The sequence below is a fragment of the Sphaeramia orbicularis genome, chromosome 8, assembly GCF_902148855.1.
Source record: "Sphaeramia orbicularis chromosome 8, fSphaOr1.1, whole genome shotgun sequence".
Classification (NCBI taxonomy): domain Eukaryota; kingdom Metazoa; phylum Chordata; class Actinopteri; order Kurtiformes; family Apogonidae; genus Sphaeramia; species Sphaeramia orbicularis.
In genome coordinates this window covers 3228277-3247734 of record NC_043964.1, presented here as the reverse complement: position 1 = coordinate 3247734, position 19458 = coordinate 3228277, and the positions used below count along the sequence as shown (strand labels likewise).

Here is a 19458-nt window from a genome sequence, read left to right as displayed (position 1 = left end):
TATACTCCTGGAGTCCATATCATTGCCACAAAATACACCCCTCTTGAAAAGGTGGAAGGTACTTCAAGTCTCTTGAGGTGATGGGAGTCACATTGTGTAACCGCATGGCGAGATGCTTGATGCTCTGCTAGGTTCGGGCTATTTGTCATCGTCAGCATCCAGTCCCCCTACGGACGTCTCAATTCTCTTCAACCTCTGCTGGCGAGCCCACAAACTCCCTGAACTATAGTCACAGCACCACAGAAACATGTGCAATTTGACTGCAGGCCTCAGAAAAGTTTTGTAAAATCAGCTTGATGTACTCAATGGAATGCATGGTTTGTCTATAGAAAAATGCAAGAATTACATTTCCCTCAGGAGTACATGAGACCAGACAAGATAAAAAGCAGCCGTCTGACACTAAAGCAGCACAGTAGGAAAGAAGAAGGCAATGTTTACCTCTGACTGTTATCGAGGCTCGTTAATTTTCTATTATGAATTATGTCGTCATTAATGGAACCTTTCTTGGAAAATATTACTTTTTGCTTGAACACAACAATAACTACTCAATCATAGCACCAACTATTTGTCTTCAGATTACCGTGTGTGGTGTTTTAGCTCTGGTTTGTGATAATCTACCTATTCATTATGGTAACTTCTATCATTCTAATATACAGGCTAAGTTCTTGACATGTTCTATATCAACTTATTCATTACTTAAGGCAGGACTCTCAAACTCATTTTCTTTCAGGGGCCCCATCCAGTCCGATTTGATCTCCAATGGGCCGGACCAGTAAAATAATAACAGAATAACTTATAAATAATGACAACTCCAAATTTTTGTCTTTGTTTCAATGCAAAAAACCCCCATTAATTTATGAAAATACTTACTTTTATAAACTCTTCAAACAAAAAAAGATGTGAATAACCTCATAAAACTGAAATTTCTTAAGAAAAATAAGTGTAATTTTAACAATATTATTCCTCAACTTATCATTTATACATGTGCATTATGGAACCGAACTACAAAGACACTAAACACTGAATAACAGGCAGAGAATTGTTAAAATTGTGCTTAATTTTGTTTAGACATTTCAGGTTGTTCATATTTGGTCAGGTTATTCATGTTGTATTATTACGGGGTAGTTTGTAAATGTAGATATATTTTCATAATTTAATGATTTTTTTGCACTAAAACAAAGACAAAAATTGGAAGTTGTCATTATTTATAGACATAATGTAATATTTTTTTCCACATCAAACCGAGAAGAAAATATGGAGTCATTATACTCTGTAGGTTATTATGCTGTTATTTTACTTGAGATCATGTTGCTCTGTATGTGGAACCTGAACTAACTAATTTGACAGCCTTGACTGTGGAATTTTTGCACTTTGTAAATTCATCCCACGGGCCAGATTGGAATCTTTGGCGGGCCGCATTTTGGCCCCTGGCCACATGTTTGAGACCCCTGATTCAAGATACTAAAACAAAATATACAATTACAAAGGGAACATAATCTTTACATTAATCTATATCTCAAGTTACTTCTTATTTCAAATGGTGAATACTCAGGATATTGCATATGATACTAGTTGACACGTCATATTTACCCTTGAATCACTTAATGCGACACTAAAAAAGCCCAAGTGTCAAGTATTTTATTTATGTCTTGCTTAAACTGCTGTGACTTCTAGTTATGGCTAGCTGTCATTTACTGAGCTTCCTGTTGCATTTGCTAATGTCAAGATAAATCAGCAGCAACCTGCATTGATGTTGACATTGTAGACAACTTACATCAAACTTTTATAGCTGTATATGTATAGAGTATAACCTTGTTTTTACTTTTAGCCCCCCCACCCCACTCCCTACCCCTCAAGGAGCCATCACTCTTTGATCAGGCTGCATTTGTAAATAAGAATCTGTTCTTAATTCCTTGCCTGGGTAAATAAAGATTTCATAAAATAAATAAAACAGCTAAAAACACAAAAATTCAAGTTAACACACACAGACACAGAGTATAATATAATATAATATAATATAATATAATATAATATAATATAATATAATATAATATAATATAATATAATATAATATAATATAATATAATTCTGGTCTAAGCTATCCCATGGATGGGTAATTCATACTTACTGAGTCATTGCTTTAAACAGTAACAGCTGAATATCGGCGCAAAATATAAAAATACCATGAATATTAATATAAATATTTAATTTGAAGAATATTCTAATTGGCCATCAAAAGCTATACAAATCAGTCAGACTGTAATAAATATGACAGCACATTAATACATACAGCACAAAGACAATGATACATGAGAATAAACAAAACATAAAAATTTCACTCTCGACGTTCCCATTAAAAATGACTGAGGAGACAACAGAGCGCAGCATGCTACGGTGTGGCACAAAAGCACTGAAATAAACAAATGACAAACACAGACACAAGGAGGGAACAGAGCTGTCAAGCCTCTCAACGCTCGAATGACAGCATTTGCCTAATCGAGCAGAAAAAAAAACCTCTTCCTCCTGAAAGAAGGATTCCTCTAAAGACAGTGACTCATATACCTTTGACAAAAACCTCCGTGAAGCACTTCTCCTCCCCAACCACGCACTCATATGCTGCGTCATCCGACAGGTTGCACTTGTTGATAGTGAGTGACCGCTTGTTGCCCACGCTTTCAAACACATACCTGGACACACAGGAACGATGGGGGAAGATTACACAAGGAGGATAAAGCACAAAACCAGAGAAAAAGACACGGACACAAAGAAAGAAAGAATGATGATTAACTGCTTTCAGCAAATCCATCCACAATCAGCTGCAGAAGGCTTTAAGGCAAAGGAGTGATTCACAGTTACAGACCGAAACAAGAATCCTCAAACTATATTATAGTGATGTGTACATGCACACATTCAGCTTAAACGCTTCCACGCACATCCTGTCTTCCTGCGGTGCAGAGGTTGCTGTACTAACATGATGACAAATGTGTAGTACTGCTACAGTGTCGTCACACAGGATGAAAGGAAACCATTCCCATAGTAACAGTGAGCAAGCCTACACATCACAGGAGAAAAGGTGATAACTGCCATTAATCATCAGTCTAATCTGAATACTGAATGAACAGCTATAGCTGAGGCAGAATTATGTGTGTGGGAGTACAGCACGCCGTCAACATTCAACATTAAAAGTACACTTCTTGGTTCATAATTTTATTCTGAGAGGTGACTGATGTATCTTTGCATGATTTAGAGCAGTGGATTCCAACCGTTTTTGCCTCCTGACCCCATTTTAACATCACAAATTTCTGCTGACCCCACACATTCAAAACAGAGACATTTTTTTCTGGCTAAAATTAATTTGTTTTTGATCATGTAATAGTTTGCTATACTATGTTGCAAATAAATGTTAATTGTAGGTGACATTTAGTCCATATAATGTATATTATTGTGGACAGAGGCAGTAAATCCAGGTGTAGATTACTGCACAAAGGGAGAATTTTATTTTCTTTGGTCAGGATATGTACAGTCACTCCAGCTTGGATTTACAAGGAGGACAATTAATACTGAACAAACAAGAACTGAAACTATGAATTATGAAAGAGCTGCAGCATCTGAAACTGACCACAATGAACATTTGACACAGAAACAGAACCACAGTGCTGCAGTTTCTTCTAATAATATCCTTCTATATAATATCCTTCTAATCCTAATCCTAATATCCTTCTAATAATTATTCTGGTCCGTTTTAAGTTACTGCTCCTTTGATGAGATTATAGAGCAAATAAACATGTGCAATTTGCACTTGTTTTGCATTAGAGTTTCTAGAGTTTTAAGTGTTTCTTTACATTTAGCTCAGATTGGTCGATACTGAAAAAAAATTTGTCTTTAATGAACAAAAGTGTATACAAAGAGCTCTAATCACAGGCCAATTTTAAAACTGCTACAATATCTCACATCTATAAAAATAGTTAATAAACTGAAATATCCATGAAAATAGGCTCCAGACATTAATGTAATTCAGGTACATCTGAGACGTGCTTGATTAATCTCTGACTTTTTACATGATGTGTGTATGAAGATTTTGCACCTGATACCATTAACATTGATTCAGTATCATTTAAGTATCACAGACAAGGTTTGGTGACAGCAAAACACTGCAACAACAGTGAGTTTGTGAGTAGTTAACACCAGTATTCTGTAGCTGTTAGTTGCACCAGCTTACAGTGCATGTGTAGATTGGGGACTTTGTAATAAAAGTCTTAGAATTCTCTGATTTACATTTGTTCAAATGACACAGGAGCAACACCGGTGTTACCTGCTTTGCAGAACAGTTTGCACTGAATTCTAATGTTTGTGTGTTCTCTGTGAATTGCACAATATGTTTTTGTGTCATTTGCACATGTTTTGTGCCCATAAAGTCTAATCATTAAGCCCTCAGACTTAGCTGATGTCCGTGGTAAGTGACTGAGTGTATACAACTGCAAGAGCTACAATAGTGGGAATAGAGCAGTGTTTTTCAACCTTGGGGTTGGGACACCACATGGGATCACCTGGAATTCAAATGGGGTCACCTGAAATTTGTAGTAATTGATAAAAAATCACACAAACAAAAAACTTACTAATAAAAAATATATGATGAATTGAGAGAGACAATCACATACATAAAAGACATGACAAACTGAAGCTAAATCTGCAGCACTGTGGTTCTGTTTATCTGTCAAATGTTCATTGTGGTCGGTTTCAGATGCTGCAGCTCTTTCATAATTCATAGTTTCAGTTCTTGTTTGTTCAGTATTAATTGTCCTCCTTGTAAATCACAGCTGGACTGACTGTACATATCCTGACCAAGGAAAATCAAATTCTCCCTTTATGCAGTAATCTACCCCTGGCTTTTCTGCCTCTGTCCACAATAATATACATTATATAGACTAAATGTCCTCTAAAATTAATGTTTATTTGCAACATAGTATAGCAAACTATAACATGATCAAAAACAAATTAATTTTAGCAACAAAAAAAAAAAGTCTGTTTTGAATGTATGGGATCGCCAGAAATTTGTGATGTTAAAATGGGGTCAAGCACCAAAAAAGGTTGGGAACCACTGGTATAGAGTATCCCTTTGTGACATATTACATTATCTGAAAGGTTCAGTGAGTGTTTAGTGATATCTAGTGGTGAAGTGGCAGATTGCACCGCTTTGCCCTCACCTTACATTACCTACAGTGGCCACAAAAAATGCATCGGTCCCTTATTGGAGGCATAGTGCTTGTTTTTTCCATTCCAGGCTTTTGAGTGTCTGTCTATGTCTGTACTCAAACAGTAGATGATAGTAATGTACATTAGCAGTTGAATGTGTCCATTCAGACAGCTGAAGAAACATGGCAGTGTCAAAGGTTAACTGACTTTATCATCCCTGCGGGAAAATTTGGTCTCTGCATTTTACCCGTGCTAATACTCCGACAGTACCTAGAATTAGTGTTAGTGATTAACATATTAGGAGCAGTGAGCGGCCTCAGGGACCAACTCCACATTTTCATCAGTACTTTGGTCAAGGGCACTGACAGGAATTAACCTGCCTATGACTGTTTTTGATAGTGGGGGAAACAGGAAGACCCAGAGGAAAACCCTGCAGTGGGGCCCTGGTCTAACTGGGGATAAACACACAACCTTCTGGCTGTGAGGTGAAAGTGTTAAGTATGTGACCATGCCACCCCATGTAACTCTATAAACGGCACCCCACTCACACTGTGGATACAAATGACTTATTCTAATGTAAAGTTTCATGATTTCAGGTGATCATGCACTAACCTTTAACACTGAACCTTCACTGAAAAGACATGTCTGTCACTTTCTTCATGGTCAGGGCACTTAGTCATATAATTTTAGTCATTTTTGTTAAAAAAAAAAAAAAAAAAATCATTTCTTGCACTGTTGGTAGGTTGCTCTTTCAGTGCTAGTTTATTTCTACTGTTTTCTTCTTTTTTCTCTCTTCTGAGCACGCCCTGGTAACCCCATATCTGACATCACAACGCTGTTTGAGTAATTCTCTCAGGCAGGTTCTCAAACGTATGGAACGTGTGCATAAATCTGACTGCTGCTCTGATCCTCTGTTAAGGCCCTTCTAATGGTTCCTAATTCACACCTTGTAACTAAACAGGGCCTTCACTGCCTGGGCCCCTCAGCTGTGGAATTCCCTGCCAAAGGGTCTCGGGCTGCCAAACTCAATATCTTCTTTCAAGTCTCTTCTAAAAAACTCCATTTTGTCAGATGGTATTTTCCTAGCTGTTTCAATTTTTTATTGTTTTATGTTTCATCTGATGCTGAGCATGCATTTATCTTAAAATGTGTTTTATATTGTAAAAAACTTTATAACTTTGCTTCAAAAAGTGCTATAAATAAAGTCAACTGATATTATTATAGGGATATGACAGTAGGATAGCCTAAGACCCTCACAAACTAAGCCGAATAATCTATTAGTGCCACCTTCATAAGCTATGGCAACTCATAAACAGAATTCCAGTTGCTTTTTTCTCCTCTTTTTTGAAGGTTTTCAGTCGATGTGTACAGTCTGAATCCAATCCAGAATGCAACTCTGGGCAACAGAAACATCCTCCACAACACCATAAAAAGCATTGTGGTGTCAGAAATCAGTATTTTAATCAAAGTATTAGAAACCAGTATTTTAATCAAAAGTATTCATTTTATATTCAAAAGTATTCATTTGCATGCCATAAGTTAAATTTCACTGTAATGCGATGGTTGTGACAGAGTAGTTGTCTCTTTTTCCTGGGAGACTCACAAAAGAACGAACACGTGTAGCCATCGAAAGAACGTGAATTTATGCAAAGTTACAAAACGGGGCGGGCAGAAAGAACATGTGAGCTCATGGAAGTTTCGGAAAACGTGGTGTACAAAAGAAGTACACGTGAGTGGAAATTTTGGACGTTCTGGGAAGTACCTAACATTTTCCAAGAAAAAGTTACATGTTTATATATGGTAATCAAATACTGGGAATTAGTTGCATATGTATATGTTTTGACCAATCCTGACAGACACCAAAAAAACCTCACCCTATCGGAGACGAGCTAAAAAGGGGGGTTTCTGACGTGACTAGATTAATGTTCAAAATATGATAAAAAATGGGTATGGTTTGTACCTAAACTCAACCTACTTTTGATGATATAAAAGTGGTCTCCTAGAGCGAAAAAGTCAGTTGTTTCTGCAGATGTCAACTCAGTGTTTATTTTGTGTATGAATAAACACTTTTTGCGGCTCCAATTCTGCTCAGTCTCTGAGTTTGTCTTTGGCTCTGTGTGACTGTTACTCAACGAAGCTCCACTATATAGATGGGAGTACAGAGACATAAATACAACCGGGGAACACCGTCAAAGAGACCAGAGATGTCTCCCACTTGCGGTCGTAAATTTTACATGACAGCATATTTCTCTGTTTGGTCAATATCTTCACCTGTTTTGCGTATGAATATATTGTGCTTAGTGTATTGCATATATAATAGAGGAGTCTATCGTGCTAGTTATAGCTAATGCTATGTTTGTCTTTGTTAACAGGCATATATGTGGGAAATTCACACTCTGTTCCACTCTCTCTACAAGTAACTGTCTTAATCAAAGACAGGATGAGGATTGCCTTACTTGATATGAACAGGGTGAAATTACTCAAAATGGCAGATGGTGGAGCCATTGAAAAAATATCACTCACAACAGCTGTACCCTCTTCAATAAAACACCACAAGAAGCCTTTGATGGAGAAGGAGAAAAGAGCAAAGAGGAGAGTGATACAGCCACTGGAGACAGCTCTACAACTGAAAGAAGGTCACAACTAACATTTACGGCACATCATTTTAGTGAGATACAGAAGGCACAACCTGTTTTGTTAATTAACTCTTTGTAGACATGTGCAAAAACTGCCTCTTTAACTCGAGCTTCTGTGTTCAAGGCACGGATTTGTTAATACGTCATATACTTTTACCTTTAATTAGCTTTACATTACATTAATGCATTTGGCAGATGCTTTTTTCCAAAGCGACTTACAGGGGAAAAAACCAAAAATGAAAGAAAAATAAAAGAATAGATTAAAAACATAAAACAGCTGCACAGTTAAAACACTGTCATACAAAAAAATAAAAAGCAAAATAACCCAACATCTTTGGGATGGGTGATATGGTACCTCCCTAAACTGAAGACAAAATATATTTATCAGCCCCTGGTGGCTGCCTAAAAGTAGGGATGCACCGATACCACTTTTTTCCAGACGAGTACAAGTACAAGTACTTACATTTGAGTACTTGCCGATACCTACTACTGATATGTGTACTTAATAATATCATTCCAGTTCTTAGTTACTTTTGAAAATGTGCTTTATTGTCGATGTCATTAGTCTAACTGGAACAAAGTGCTGCTACTGACATTTAATGTGTTGGAATGAGTGTTTCTCAATTAATCCACCAGGGGGCGCCGTTCGTAATTAACTATACTGGACAAATACCACGAAGAAAAGTGAAATTTTTTTCGAAGAATTAGGAGAAAGTCAATAATAATAAATATGGAGACGACAGAGGTAGCACTAATGTGGATACTAATGTTGATATTGATACTGATGAGGGTATTTGTCCTAAATCTGTCAGCAGTTTTTCTCTAACTCACAGTCGCTCTTTGAACAGATCCGCTACCTCCACGGTTCGCGGTGGTATTGTCCATCTGGGCACGCATCCGGGAGCACCTGGAAAATGGATGGAATGTACGCAGAGGACAGACAGAACACTCCATCCGTATCTGTCTGTGTCTTTAACATTATTTCTGTCACTGTCATTTATTTTGAAAAACCTCCACACTGCTGACATTACTCCCCCACCGCATTCCTGCTGCACTAAACTGCGAATGTCATGTTGTCGTAAATGGTTGTATCGGAGCACTTTTATGAGTCCAAGTACATACGTTGAGTATCGGACCCGATACCTGATACTGGTATCGGTATCGGTAATATGTGCATCCCTACCTAAAAGTAAAAACAACTTTGTCATAAAAGTGTTTAAGTAAATGAAAGTATGTGTTGAGGTGATGGGCCTTTTGGTGTTGGTAACATGTATCTCAGGAGACAAAAGATGAAGTCGAAAATCTTCAACTTTAGTATCTTAAGCTTGAATTGAGAAAGATCATTTATGTAAATGAAAGTATAATACAAAGGGAATCAAGAAATTATTTGGCTTCCACATTGCCTGCTGTCAAATTAATTCTGAAGAGAGGTTCCACTGGGCACACTAGGCCGCGACTTCCTCCCTATGGTAGAAACCTGTTGGACTGCTAACAAATTATTACAATACCTTACCTTCATGGTCCAGCACAAACACACACACACACACACTCACACACACACAAACACACTAAGAAGACTCCACAGCACTCCTCCTCAGTTGTAGTAATTGGCTCACTTGGCGGATGGTTTAATTTCCTGTCCGTTTTTCAGCCACTTGACCTGAACATCTGGGTCAGCAACTTCCACAGTAAGGGTGATCTTCTTGCCTTTTTCCACTGAATAGGCGTCATCCAGCTTCCTTAGGAAAGCTGACAAGAAAGTATCCCGTTAGTATTGTTCAACCACCGCTTTAATAGCCAAATAATCCATAAATGCCAACTAGAGGCAAGCATACGCTAACACACATTCCACCTGTCAACCCCGCAATATAACCTCTCCCACGAGGCCTTTAAACGCTGCTGGTATTTACAAGCTACGGCATTAGAGAGCTCTTGTTTCCTGCCTACTACCATCCTAGTGAAGTCTGCTTTTGCCTTGTTACCCCTCTCCTGTCTCTCTACTCTCATTCCTTACCATCAGTCTTCTCTGGCTCCGTCTTCTTCATCATCTTCAGCCTCTTCAGCATGCCTCTCAGGTCTGTGATACCATACTGAAAAGCAATCTTCTCATAGTCACAGGGTTTGGCTGCCTTCAGGATTTCCCAGACATCTACTTCTTCTTTAGGGATTTCCTGTTTCTTTTCCCTAAGTACAGCAGAATTTGGTTGTAAAACAAAACAAAAAAAAAAAAGTATTTGGGATGGTGGATGATGTCATGCATGATGTAGCTGTTACCTCTTCTTGAGCAGAGCACTGAAGTCGAGGTCACCAGCATCCTCACCTGCATCCCCCCTGAAAGTAAAAAAGAATATATATGGAGATTGGATTTGGAATCATAATCAACACCTGCTTTTTTACATAGTGAAAAAAGCGTACATTCCATAAGACAGGGGTATCAAACTCATTTTAGTTCAGGGGCCACATACAGCCTAATATGATATAAAGTTGGCTGGACCAGTAAAATACTATCATAATAACATACAAATAATGACAACTCCAAATTTTTCTGTTTGCAAATGCAAATATTTTCATGCATTTACACTAAAACAAAATACAATTTTGCAAAAAATGTGAATAATAGGATAAGAACTTAGAAATAATATCAACTCCAAAGTTTTCTCTATGTTTTTGAGTGAAAAAAGTAAAATTCTATAATTAAAATATTTACATCAATGAACCGTACTTGAATGTAACATGAACAAATATGAACAACCTGAAAATTCTTAAGAAAAATAAGTGTAATTTTAACAATATTACACCTCAGTTTATCATTTATACGTGTACATCACAACGTACAGATCACAGTGGATCTACAAATACACAAAACATTTAATAATAGGCAGAATATTGTTAAAATACTGCAAACTTCTCTTAAGACATTTCAGGTTGTTCATTTTTTTTTTTTTAAAAAGCCAGTCTGTAAATGTAAACATGTTTGTGTAATTTTACTTTTCTGACACTAAAAAATAAAGAAAAAATTAGCTTTTTTTTTTTTCATTATTTATAGGTTATTATGATAGTGTTTTACTGGCCTGACCCACTTTAGATGAAACATCCTTGATTGTTAATATCTTGGTGTAATTTTTGCATTTCACAAATTCATCCCAGGGGCCAGATTGGACCCTTTGGCGGGCTGGTTTTGACCCCCGGGCCTCATGTTTGACACCTGTGCCATAAGGCATCCCATTGTCCTCTGCATTACAGAGGCCTATAAATATGCACAGAAATTAATAAAAACACAGCTTGAGCCACTTCTCCTAAATTAGTGACTTCAGAGAAATCTTGCCCTTTTTTTCATCCAGTGATCTGAAAGATGTAAAAATAGGAAGAGTGACAACTTAGAGCAGAGCGCATGATGAGAACTACAAGTCAGCAAGCCCTAAATTCAAGTAACAACAAACAAAAACCAACAGATGAGCACACAGAAGCAGCAGTCGCAACAGAAATAAGCTGTAAGCAGGAAACCATTGTACATAAGCACAGGAATCAAAAGAAAAACTAAACACACAAGTATGAGAGGCACAAAGTAGACAGAAAACAGGCATTTGGAGAAACATTTTTGTCCTGAACAGTAATTATGTGTTAAAGGAGTAGCATAGTAGTGTGGCATTTTATTGGTCTCAATCTGTGGACAATAAAACCAGGGGTGCACAGAATGTTATCTGTGAGTGGAAAAGCTACCTTGGAAGTGTTAGCATTGTTCTGTGTTGAGCTGTCTTGCTCTTCAAATCCACTTTTGAGACTTTGGAAACAGTGGCAGTGCTGATCTTTTCATTTACCTGATCATTTTATAAGTCATTAGTGCGATGATTTTCAACCGTGGGGTCGCCTGAAATTCAAGTGGGGTCATCTGAAATTTCTAGTAACTGATAAAAAAAAAAAAAAACCCTTACTAATAAAAAATAAATGGTAATTTGATAGAGACAATCCCAATACATAAACAACATGACAAACTGTGAGTCTGAAACTGCAGCACTGTGGTTCTGTTTCTGTGTCAAATGTTCATTGTGGTCAGTTTCAGATGCTGCAGCTCTTTCATAATTCATATTTTGAGTTTTTGTTTGTTCAGTATTAATTGTCCTCCTTGTAAATCACAGCTGGACTGACTGGACAGATCCTGACCAAAGAAAATAAAATTCTCCCTTTGTGCAGTAATCTACACCTTCATTTACTGCCTCCGTTCATAATAATATACACTATGTAGACTAAATGTCATCTAAAATTAATGTTTATTTGCAACATAGTATAGCAAACTATTACATGATCAAAAACAAATTAATTTTAGCAAAAAAAAAGAAGTCTCCGTTTTGAATGTTTGGGGTCGCCAGAAATTTGTGATGTTAAAATGGGGTCACGAGCCAAAAAAGGTTGGGAACCACTGCATTAGTGAAAGTCATGGTAGAGGATCTTTAACTAACTTAACCTTCCTCTTGCGTTAGGGTCGGTACTGACCCATTTTAGGTTTTAAATGCATAAAAGAACCACTTTTTTTTTTTTTTTTTTTTTATTGCATCAAGGCTTTTTGTCTTTGTCAGGAACCTCTATTTCAACAACATAATAATAATAAAAATTAAAAAAAATCACTAAATTATGAAATGCTCTGGTTGAAATTATGACCTTTGTGTTGTTAGGGTTGGTTTTGACCCAGTTATAAAAAATATGATTATAAAGCAATAATTAGAGCCAAAAGTAAAATCGTAAGTGCACTGTCAGCCAACACACTGACAGCCAGCTCCACCACCAATCATGTGAGCTTTTGGGGATTCTCATAATGCCTTGTTATCCAGTATACCTGCACAAAAACAAAACAAGCACAGAAGGGTTTGTCATGTGAGGTCAGCTCAGTATAGAGTTGGTGACTGGCACAGTGCACATTGAGGGGTATACTGACAAAAAAAGGCCCAGAGGCCCACGCCAAAAATATTAAAACCAATATTTTCATGGCTAAGGAAGCCTAAGGTACCCAAGAGATGAGAAACCAACTGGATGATGGTTAATTATTTTTAGTATATTTTACAGCTGATTTAAGACATGGGTCAACACTGACCCATTAACATAACAGATGGTAACCAAAAGCTAACACAAGAGGAGGGTTAAGTATTGCATCTTTTTTTCCACAGCAGCAGTAAATTACATGGATCATATCTTTCAATACTGTCTACAAACAGCTAAAGCTCCATTTTGGTTATGTGCAGGTTTTCTATGTAAACTGAATGTAGAGGTGACTGTTTTTTTTATCCAACATCCTCTGATAATTCCACCACCAAAAAGAGCCCAAGATCTGAGACAGACCAGAGAAATTACTGGAAGTGTTGACCAGTCGAAGGAGCAGAGACACCCGACACTGTCCCTGTCTTCAAAGTCTCAAAAGTCAACTTGATGAGTGAGTACTGAGCAGTCACGAGTACATAGAGAAGGTCGAGAGGGCGCCCGTCACAGCCTTTACTTGTATTTGTGCATGCAAAGCATAAATTGTCCCTTGCTAAGATATGTTTCTACCTAAGACTGAGCTCTGTATTCACATCATGTGGTAAGAAGTAAAACGATTTTGTGTTTGCGGACTAATTAAATATGTGATGGGAAACTGCAATCAGAAAATGATAGCAATGTTGTTAAACTTGATGCTATATGGATGTCTGAGAAAGGATCATCATGGCAGATTCAAGTCAGAAAGTTTCAGGCAAATATCTCTTGAGAAAATCTACACTGAACAAAAATATAAACGCACCACTTTTGTTTTTGCTCCCATTTTTCATGAGCTGAACTCAAAGATCTAAAACTTTTTCTATGTACACAAAAGGCCTATTTCTCTCAAATATTGTTCATACATTTGTCTAAATCTGTGTTAGTGAGCACTTCTCCTTTGTCCTTTGCTGAGATAATCCATCCACCTCACAGGTGTGGCAGATCCAGATGCTGATTAGACAGCAGGATTATTGCACAGGTGTGACTTAGGCTGGCCACAATAAAAGGCCACTCTAAAATGTGCACTTTTACTGTATTGGGTGGTCCAGGGGGGTCAGAAAACCAGTCAGTATTTGGTGTGACCACCATTTTCCTCGCACAGTCTTCTTCATGAATTCTCTGAAACAGCTTTGGAGATGGCTTATGGCAGAGAAATGAACATTCAATTCACAGGCAAAAGCTCTGGTGGAGATTCCTGAAGTCAGCATGACCAGTGCATATTCCCTCAAAACTTGTGACATCTGTGGTATTGTGCTGTGTGATAAAACTGCACATTTTGGAGTAGCCTTTTATTTATGGCCAGCCTAAGGCACACCTGTGCAAAAATCCTGCTGTCTAATCAGCATCTTGATATGCCACACCTGTGAGGTGGATGGATTATCTCAGCAAGGAAGAAGTGTTCACCAACACAAATTTAGACAGATTTGTGAACAATATTTGTGAGAAATAAACCTTGTTTGTACACAGAAAAAGTTTTAGATCTTTGAGTTCAGCTCATGAAAAATGGGAGCAAAAACAAAAGTGGTGCGTTTATATTTTTGTTCAGTGTACATGTTCCTAAAGCACATTCACTATATGGACAAAAGTATTGGGACACCTTGAATTCAGTAAATACAATCTCAGAAATCTTTTGGAAGCAAAGATAACATTTTTAACAAAACTAACCAATGCAATGCAATGATATTTATTCCAATATAAAACTTTATTAGGACATTTGTCATTATTGTTTTGTGTCCCGGACCCCTGTTAGAAAAGAAAAACCTGAATTCAATGTGTCCAAATACTTTTGTCTATATAGTGTATGACTTGGGCAATTATGCTATGAGGCTAACAATATGTGAAATATGCAAAAGTGGGCCCATAAATACCCTTTTTCCTTCCACTAATGCTCACAGTTGGTATCACTCCAGTTATTAAGAAATGTATAGTGAAGCCAAGACCCCTGTTAGAAAAGAAACACCTTAATTCAATGTGTCCCAATACTTTTGTCCATCTAATGCAGGGGTGTCAAACTCATTTTAGTTCAGTTCCACATTCAGCTAAATTTGATCTGCAGTGGGCCGAACCAGTAAAATAATAACAGAATAATAAATAAATAATGTCTACTCCAAACTTTCCTCTATATTTTAGAGTGAAAAAAGTAAATTTACATTATGAAAAGGTTTGCATCTACAAACTATCCTCTCAATCAATGCGAATAACATGAACAAACTGAAAAAATAAGTGTAATTTTAACAATATTCTGCCTCAGTTTATCATTTACGCATGTACATTATAACTTACAGATCACTGTGGATCTACAAACACACAAAACATTTAATAACAGGCAGAATCTTGTTAAAATCGTACTTACTTCTCTTAAGACATTTTAGGTTGTTCATATTTGTTCAGGTTATTCACATTTTTTATGAAATTATACTTTGTTTTAGTGTAAAATAAGGAAAATATTTACATTTACAAACAGAAACATTTGAAGTTGACATTATTTATATGTTATTATGTTGGTATTTTACTGGTCTGACCCACTTCAGATTTAATTGGTCTGAATGTGGAACCTGAACTAAAAGGATTGTTCATATCTTCAGTGTAATTTTTGCATTTCACAATTTCATCCCAAGGGCCGGACTGGACCCTTTGGTGGCCGGATTTGGGCCCCGGGCCGCATATTTGACAACTGTGGTCTACACCTTGGACTTCTTAGGGGAACCCATATGCATTTATTTAGAACACATGGGTTCCCCTAATAAAACAGGAACCAAAAGTCCACCAAATATTCAATATATAATATACAATATCACTTTTTTAAAAATTAAACAATGAAAATGTTTACAACTACAAACTATCCTTTCAAAAGATGTGAATAACATGAACCAACTGAAACAATAAGTGTAATTTTAACAATATTCTGCTTCAATTTATCATTTCCACATGTACATTATAACTTACAGATCACAGTGGATCTACAACCACACAAAAGATTTAATAACAGGCAGAGTATTGTTAAAACTGTACTTACTTCTCTTAAAACATTTCAGGTTGTTCACATTTGTTTAGGTTATTCGCATTTTTTGTGAAATTCTACTTTGTTTTAGTGTAAATACATGAAAATATTTACATTTAGTAAGAGAAAAAAAATTGGAGTGGTGAGTTTTTATAAATTATTATGATAGTATTTTACTGGTCTGACCCATTTGAGATTGAACTGGTCTGAATGTGGAACCTGAACTAAAAGGATTGTTAATATCTTAGTGTAATTTTAGCATTTCACAAATTCATCCCAGGGGCTGGACTGGACCCTTTGGCGGGCCGGGTTTGGGCCCCGGTCCGCATGTTTGACACCTGTGGTCTAGTGTATTTCAAGGTGAAGTCCATGGTCTTCAGTCACCAGTAACCCTCTTGTATGGTGAACTCTGTGTGACACATTCCAATAAATATCTACAGGCTCAAGTGCTTGTTGTTTTCCATTGTGAATGGCTTTGGCATCTCCTTTACAATATGGAGCATGTTTTCCTGGCGTGGTTGAGCCTCAGTGAACCACTTGGGAACAAGATAAATGCCAATAAATTCAAACCCATTCCGAGTGATCGTGTTCGTCCTATGGATGAGCAGTTCATCCAAGGATAACATCCATCCATGTTATCCTTGCCATTCTGATGTCAGTAAATTCTCCCAGGGTGATAATGCCCTCATTCATGAAGCACACGTGATCTCCTAATGGTTGGGTGAGCATGAAACAATGTTAGCCCTGTGTTGTGACCACAACAGCCAGATCTCAAGCTGCTCAACAGCTTTGAAAGATTGTGGTTTACAGGATGTGGATGATATGTTTTTAAACCACATTTACTTGTGGTCCTGCCTCTTTCCTGCCTTCATCGTCATCCCTCACTTATCCATATAGTTATGATAGTGTTTATTATATAGTTCCATAGATGGTAGAGGTTTCTATTGTTTGTACTAACTGTTGTAATAGTAGTATATCCACTGGTAGTACTTATATTTGTAGTAGTAGTATATCCACTGGTAGTACTTATATTTGTAGTAGTAGTATATCCACTGTTAGTACTTGTATTTGTAGTAGTGGTATATCCACTGGTAGTACTTATATTTGTAGTAGTAGTATATCCACTGTTAGTACTTGTATTTGTTGTAGTGGTATGTCCACTGTTAGTACTTATATTTGTAATAGTAGTATATCCACTGTTAGTACTTGTATTTGTAGTAGTAGTATATCCACTGTTAGTACTTATATTTGTAATAGTAGTATATCCACTGTTAGTACTTGTATTTGTAGTAGTAGAATATCCACTGTTAGTACTTGTATTTGTAGTAGTAGTATATCCACTGTTAGTACTTGTATTTGTAGTAGTGGTATATCCACTGTTAGTACTTATATTTGTAATAGTAGTATATCCACTGTTAGTACTTATATTTGTAGTAGTAGTATATCCACTGTTAGTACTTATATTTGTAGTAGTAGTATATCCACTGTTAGTACTTGTATTTGTAGTAGTAGTATATCTACTGTTAGTACTTGTATTTGTAGTATATCTACTGTTAGTACTTGTATTTGTAATAGTAGTATATCCACTGTTAGTACTTGCATTTGTAGTAGTAGTATATCCACTGTTAGTACTAATATTTGTAGTAGTAGTATATCCACTGTTAGTACTTGTATTTGTAATAGTAGTATATCCACTGTTAGTACTTATATTTGTAGTAGTAGTATATCCACTGGTAGTACTTATATTTGTAGTAGTGGTATATCCACTGTTAGTACTTATATTTGTAATAGTATATATCCACTGTTAGTACTTATATTTGTAGTAGTAGTATATCCACTGTTAGTACTTGTATTTGTAGTAGTAGTATATCCACTGTTTGTACTTGTATTTGTAGTAGTAGTATATCCACTGTTAGTACTTATATTTGTAGTAGTAGTATATCCACTGTTAGTACTTATATTTGTAGTAGTAGTATATCCACTGTTAGTACTTATATTTGTAATAGTAGTATATCCACTGTTAGTACTTGTATTTGTAGTAGTAGTATATCCACTGTTAGTACTTGTATTTGTAGTAGTAGTATATCCACTGTTAGTACTTGTATTTGTAGTAGTAGTATATCCACTGTTAGTACTAGTATTTGTAGAAGTAGTAGTATATCCACTGTTAGTACTTGTATTTGTAGTAGTAGTATATCCACTGTTAGTACTAGTATTTGTAGTAGTAGTATATCTACTGTTAGTACTTTTATTTGTAGTAGTAGTATATCCACTGTTAGTACTAGTATTTGTAGTAGTAGTATATCCACTGTTAGTACTTGTATTTGTAGTAGTAGTATATCCACTGTTAGTACTTGTATTTGTAGTAGTAGTGTATCCACTGTTAGTACTTGTATTTGTAGTAGTAGTATATCCACTGTTAGTACTAGTATTTGTAGTAGTAGTATATCCACTGTTAGTACTTGTATTTGTAGTAGTAGTATATCCACTGTTAGTACTTATATTTGTAGTAGTAGTATATCCACTGTTAGTACTTGTATTTGTAGTAGTAATGTATCCACTGTTAGTACATGTATTTGTAGTAGTAGTGTATCCACTGTTAGTACTAGTATTTGTAGTAGTAGTGTATCCACTGTTAGTACTTGTATTTGTAGTAGTAGTATATCCACTGTTAGTACTAGTATTTGTAGTAGTAGTATATCTACTGTTAGTACTTTTATTTGTAGTAGTAGTATATCCACTGTTAGTACTAGTATTTGTAGTAGTAGTATATCCACTGTTAGTACTAGTATTTGTAGTAGTAGTATATCCACTGTTAGTACTTGTATTTGTAGTAGTAGTATATCCACTGTTAGTACATGTATTTGTAGTAGTAGTGTATCCACTGTTAGTACTAGTATTTGTAGTAGTAGTGTATCCACTGTTAGTACTTGTATTTGTAGTAGTAGTATATCCACTGTTAGTACTAGTATTTGTAGTAGTAGTATATCTACTGTTAGTACTTTTATTTGTAGTAGTAGTATATCCACTGTTAGTACTAGTATTTGTAGTAGTAGTATATCCACTGTTAGTACTTGTATTTGTAGTAGTAGTGTATCCACTGTTAGTACTTGTATTTGTAGTAGTAGTATATCCACTGTTAGTACTTATATTTGTAGTAGTAGTATATCCACTGTTAGTACTTGTATTTGTAGTAGTAGTATATCCACTGTTAGTACTTGTATTTGTAGTAGTAGTATATCCACTGTTAGTACTTGTATTTGTAGTAATAGTATATCCACTGTTAGTACTTGTATTTGTAGTAGTAGTATATCCACTGTTTGTACTTGTATTTTGTAGTAGTAGTGTATCCACTGTTAGTAATTGTATTTGTAGTAGTAGTATATCTACTGTTAGTACTTGTATTTGTAGTAGTAGTATATCTACTGTTAGTACTTGTATTTGTAATAGTAGTATATCCACTGTTAGTACTTGCATTTGTAATAGTAGTATATCCACTGTTAGTACTTGCATTTGTAGTAGTAGTATATCCACTGTTAGTACTAATATTTGTAGTAGTAGTATATCCACTGTTAGTACTTATATTTGTGGTAGTAGTATATCCACTGTTAGTACTTATATTTG

At 36.1% G+C, this 19458-nt stretch overlaps 1 protein-coding gene across 4 annotated transcripts in view; it reads right to left on the bottom strand.

The window, feature by feature from the left end:
- The window catches only part of mybpc2a (myosin binding protein Ca), a 92706-nt gene that overhangs the window by 27689 nt on the left and 45559 nt on the right, over window positions 1–19458 (bottom strand). For all 4 annotated transcript variants that reach the window (XM_030142201.1, XM_030142202.1, XM_030142203.1 and 1 more), the window contains 4 exons: window positions 10104–10160; window positions 9844–10013; window positions 9446–9578; window positions 2563–2687 (listed from right to left, as the gene is read on the bottom strand). In XM_030142201.1, the coding sequence (XP_029998061.1) occupies window positions 2563–2687; window positions 9446–9578; window positions 9844–10013; window positions 10104–10160 (485 nt within the window). The remainder of the gene's footprint in view (window positions 1–2562; window positions 2688–9445; window positions 9579–9843; window positions 10014–10103; window positions 10161–19458) is intronic.